The sequence below is a fragment of the Octopus bimaculoides genome, chromosome 6 (genome assembly GCF_001194135.2).
Source record: "Octopus bimaculoides isolate UCB-OBI-ISO-001 chromosome 6, ASM119413v2, whole genome shotgun sequence".
Lineage (NCBI taxonomy): Eukaryota > Metazoa > Mollusca > Cephalopoda > Octopoda > Octopodidae > Octopus > Octopus bimaculoides.
The window spans coordinates 34,892,557-34,897,959 of NC_068986.1; the positions used below are offsets into that span (position 1 = coordinate 34,892,557).

Consider the following 5,403-nt stretch of genomic DNA (forward strand, 5'->3'; position numbering starts at 1 on the left):
TTTGTGTGTATATATATATATATATTTGTGTATGTGTATATATATATATATATATATATATATATATATATATATATTTGTGTATGTGTGTATATGTATATATATATATTTGTATATTCGTGTATCTAAGTGTGGGTATGTTTTAATAGAGACACACACTAGCATGTGGTGCCTGTATGTGGTTGCTATGACAGACACACACGGCTGTGTATATATGAGCTTGCGAGCGTATGTGTGTGCCGATGACTTCCCATGCAAGTTCATAGCTTGTAGGTGGAAAGCGTCAGATGTTTTGTTGCTGAAAGTTCCTTTATTGGCTGCTGAGTAAGCTGTGGCCATTCAGCTTCAAAGTTGCTTTAGTAATCAACTTCAAAGAACATTTAATAAGAAAGCATCAGAAGACATTCACACTCGTTGGTCAACATTAAAGACATCCAATTGCTACCAAGCTTCTAATCGACACACATCGAACTCACTGCTACTTTTTACGCAATGCTATTGGCTGGTTCTTGTTTCACTTCTCTCTTTTTTTATTTTTATGTTTTATTTTACTTTTATTTATTTATTTTTGTATATTAGTCTTTATCTTTTCTTCTTTACTTCATCTCATTCTTATTATTTTTGCTCTGTTTTTGTTAATACCACTACCACAACTACTACTACACCACCATCATCTTTGTCATTATTATTGTTATTATTAAAACAGTGAGGGTGGCAGCTACCTACCTATCATCCCTACGTGACTTTTTTTGTTGTTGTTTACTTTCTACATCTTCAACATCACATTAAAATTGTTGCAGTTTCTGCTATAAACATTTTTCTTTTTCTTTTTTCTTATTTCTTGTCTCTGTTTTTCTTTCTTTTTTTTTCTTTTTTTGTTTTTGTCAGAATTTCTATCAAAAGCATGGCATTTTATTTCAGTTTCATTTATGTATTTATTCCAGTTCTTATGGCAGTCCACTAACCATGCTGCCAACTTCTGAGGGAATGTCGTTGAGCATGTGAAATATTTATAGTTTTTTGGGGGAAAAGATCTGTCTCCCCCCACCTCTCTTTCTCTCTCTCTCTCTCTCTCTCTCTCTCTCTCTTTCTCGCTTTGATTTACTATTCCTCTGAAATATAGCTACCATGTCAATCATAGGGCTATTTTATTTCATACATTTCTCCCTAATTCTGGCGTTTAATTGTTATTGATTTCTCGGCATTTTGGCATCACGCTGCAAGTGCACCTAACAGTGACTTCATCTCTGCAGCTCGAGAGCCATGAAAATATTTGGCTCACTAGCAAGAAGGCGCTCATCGCAATATCCCCCCCTTCCACCCACCCCTCTCTCTCATCTAGTCATGTAAACACTGCAAAGTGTTCTGTTTTTTTTTTCTGAGACAAGTTAAATTACTCACTCTCACTCACTCTTCATGAAGCTGAGACATAAATAAAAAAAAAGAATTTCCCTCCATCCACCACTTTTCTCTAAATTGATTGTGGTGATGATGGAAGGATACCGTTATTTATCGTGGTTATTGTTGTTGCTGTTGACCCCTAAATCAACCTCGATTGAGCAGACCCAATGATCAAAGACAGGCCAGCTATGTCTAGTCAATCTTCTTCTTTTTTTTTTTTTACAGACATTATCTAATGTGTTCTTTTTATATTAAGACAGTAGGATATAGTTTGGGGGATATCTGGTTGCTATTTCTAGTGGTTTGAATGGCCATGTTTCAATTCGTTATATCATTGATTACAATGTGATGGAAGATGATGATGATGATGATGATTAGTTTGTGTTGCTACATGCTGGGTCTGAAGGCAATGAGTAATGTCCATGGCCTTTGCAAGACCTCCAAGACCAGTAAGATTAATGTCCAGATTCTTCCTCTTGAACCTGTATAATTTGACACCTGCAGGGAAAGACATCATCATCATCATCATCATCGTTTAACGCCTGCTTTCCATGCTAGCATGGGTTGGACGATTTGACTGGGGACTGGCGAACAAGATGGCTACACCAGACTCCAATCTGATCTGGGTAAGTTTCTACAGCTGGATGCCCTTCCTAATGCCAACCACTCCAAGAGTGTAGTAGGTGCTTTTTACATGCCACCGGCACGAGGGCCAGTCCGGCGGTACTGGCAACGGCCATGCTCAAATGGTGTTTTTTACGTGCCACCTGCACAGGAGTCAGTCCAATGTTTTGTTCACATGCCACTGACACTAGTGCCAGTAAGGCGAAGCTGGAAACGATCGTGCTCAAATGGTGTTTTTTACGTGCCACCGGCACGGAAGTGAGACCACTGCTCTGGCAGTGATCCCGCTCCGATGGTGCTGTTAGCACTCCACTGGCACGGATGCCAGTCAAGAAAGAAATGCAGAATTGAGCATAGTGATTAGTTCAGTGTCTGGTGGTGGTGGTGGTAGTGGGACAAGAGTGCCTAAGTGGAGGTAGGCTCCATGGAGTGAAGACCATTGAAGTGGTGATAGGAAAGCAGAGAGAGAGAGGAGACAGTATACCTGTGAGTGATTTCACAGCTATCAGCCAGATGATCCTTTTTCTGGATGTGGCCTTGGATGTCTCTGTGTGCAAGTAGCATCACATTGTGCTAGATGTGAGAGCAATATTCCATTGTGGGCCTCTCTTGAGCTTTGTAGATAGCGTACCAGTAATTGTTTGGGGAATGAAGTAACTTCTGGCCTTGAAGAAAAGGGCCAGCTGTAGAGATGCAATCCTAGCTATGTTAGGAATGTGTTTTTTCCATGATCTGGCATTATTTGTTATGCTTGTTTGTCGAAATTTTTATATCTTAGTCTCGTTATTCTGAATTGTCTTTCATTCTTGTAAAATGGAAAGTGTTTGTGGATGTTACTTGCATTGATATTGAAAGTTTTCTCTTTTGGTTATTAATCTTATTAGGCTTCAATGATACCAATATATTTGGTGTCTAATTTCAGGAGGTTATGTCACAGATATATGGTATATGAAATGTATGATAGCAGCAATTTGGAGTCGAGTGTTAATGTTAGGTGTTGGTGTTTAACAATAGCTCAACCCAGATTAGCAGACCAATGATTGAAGGCACTCCACCTGTGACCACTTCATCATTTTTACCAGGAATATATCTCAGACGACATCATCCAATGTATTCTCCCTTTTGTAAGAAAGTAGGGTGTAATTCGGTTACTATTTCTAGCAAGCTACACCACCTACCTGGAGACATTAACATTGTTAAAATATTCCTGGCAATTGGGAAAATATTGCTTTGATTGGTAACAGGTGAGGATTGGTGGCAGGAAGGGCATCCAACTGCTGAAAATCTACCTCAGTGAATTCTGTTTGACCCAGCAGCAGCTGCTGTTATTGATATTGATATTGTTGCTGCTGTTGCTGTTCATTTTAAATATTAAAAATGTTTATTTTTACATTTTTTTTTTTTTTTTTTTTCTACTTCAGGCATAGTTTGCAAGAACAGTCAAGTAGCCATGCGAGTGAGGCTCAAACAGCTGGTGATAAAAAGAAACCTCATATAAAGAAACCTTTAAATGCATTTATGTTATTTATGAAAGAAATGCGGCCAAAAGTAGTAGCAGAATGTACATTAAAAGAATCTGCAGCAATAAATCAAATTTTGGGGCGAAAGGTAAGTAGTTTTTTTCTGTTTCTTTCTTAATCAAATAGGTATCATTTCTGGATAGGACTTCACCTAACTTTTCAAAACTGATCAATTGCTAATAGGTCCTCACTCGACTCAGCTCTGATAGGATTTGTCTCAAGTTAAAGAAGTTCTGATTGGTCTTAAGATGAAAAAGTTTTCTATAGAATTTGTCTTATAGTTACAGATGTTTTAACAGGACTCCTCTTATATCTGAAAGATGAAAAATTTATGATAGGACTTGCTTTAAAGTAGTGTAAAGTTTTTAAGATAATTCCTTTTAAAGTTGAATCCTTATTTTTAATCCTTAATTAGTAGTTGTTAATTTTTTTTTTTTTTTTTCTGGCTTAAGTTCAATTCAACTAAAATGTTCATTATTTAAAGTGATGTATCATCCCAAATATTAAAATAGTTCTTTATGGTGTGTAGGGACAAATTGGGGCCCTGTGAGGGGAATCAACCATACTTTGATGAGAAGGCCAAGATTTGTTGAAACAATGCCAAAGCAATAATGAAGAAAGAAATTTGTTGTTTGTCTCAACAGAATGATGCTCTCTGTGAATTTTAACCATCGCAGTCGGTTGGTTGAAAAATTTGACTTCATTTTAAATCAGTGTCTCGTCTAATCAATTAGGTTTCTGGTGTCTTGATGATATTTTGAAAAAAAAAAAAAAACCCATATATTTTTTTTTTATCTTCAGTGGCATGCTTTAACTAAAGCAGAGCAGGCAAAATATTATGACATGGCTTGCAAAGAGAAAGACTTGCATATGCAGCTCTATCCTGGCTGGAGTGCCCGCGATAATTATGGCCGATATGCCAAAAAGAAAATCAAACGAGGGAAGCAACAGTCTGAAGATGCAGGTATGAATAATGGTAATGAATGGCACTGTTGTTAATGAACTTTTTTTTTTTCTCCTTTTCAGTAGAAATTGCTCTGTGTGTGACTTTTTTTTTTTTTTTTTCCTTCATTTTATACCTGGAGATGTGGCTTTTTATCTATTTAATCATTGGTTTATGTACAACAAATTCTCTAAATTTGCTCATGAACAAAGATAATTATTTGGGAGTGGGTGGGGTGATCACACTGCAATTCTTCAGCAAACTCTATTGGAAACTATATGCATTTTTTGTTATTTTAGATATCTATATTATTATTATTATTATTATTTATTATTATTATTATTATTTATTATTATTTATTATTATTATTATTCAGTTGGCACTGTTGAGCTGGATTATTTGCTGTGTCTAGTTCAATACATTTATCAGTTAATTGTGCCTTCTAATCTCTGTGATAATTTAAAAATAAGTACCAGCAATATACTCAGGTCAACTCATTAAGAATGTTGCCATTCTCTTAGTCTTGTGCCTGGTCAGAAGACAATATGATATCCCAAATTGTCTTCCAAGCTTTAAATCTCTCTCTCTCTCTGCTTTTGTGATTTTATGTCACTTTGTTAGACAAGTCTTTTAACTCTACTTGTTTACAGCTTCATAATCAGTTCGGAATTTATCATCCTCCTAATTGCCGGTATTAATAAAATGCCAATGGATGATTTGCTCTTCAAGTCCTACTAGGATCAACTTGAAATTTCAAGCTTCTGGGGAACAAGTACCAGTGATGTACTGAGGTTTTTCTTTTTTTTTTAATCAATTGTTCCCTCATCCCCAGATCCATAGATTTGTGTCAATGCTATAAGAAATCATCATCATCATCATCACCATTATTATTATTATTATTATTATTATTATTAT

At 36.0% G+C, this 5,403-nt stretch overlaps 1 protein-coding gene across 1 annotated transcript in view; it reads left to right on the forward strand.

Moving 5' to 3' along the window:
* Positions 1-5,403, forward strand: part of LOC106876393 (transcription factor 7-like 2) — a 79,055-nt gene that overhangs the window by 36,604 nt on the left and 37,048 nt on the right. Inside the window, exons 5-6 of the mRNA XM_052968454.1 lie at positions 3,447-3,633; positions 4,347-4,521. Of these exons, the coding sequence (XP_052824414.1) occupies positions 3,447-3,633; positions 4,347-4,521 (362 nt within the window). The remainder of the gene's footprint in view (positions 1-3,446; positions 3,634-4,346; positions 4,522-5,403) is intronic.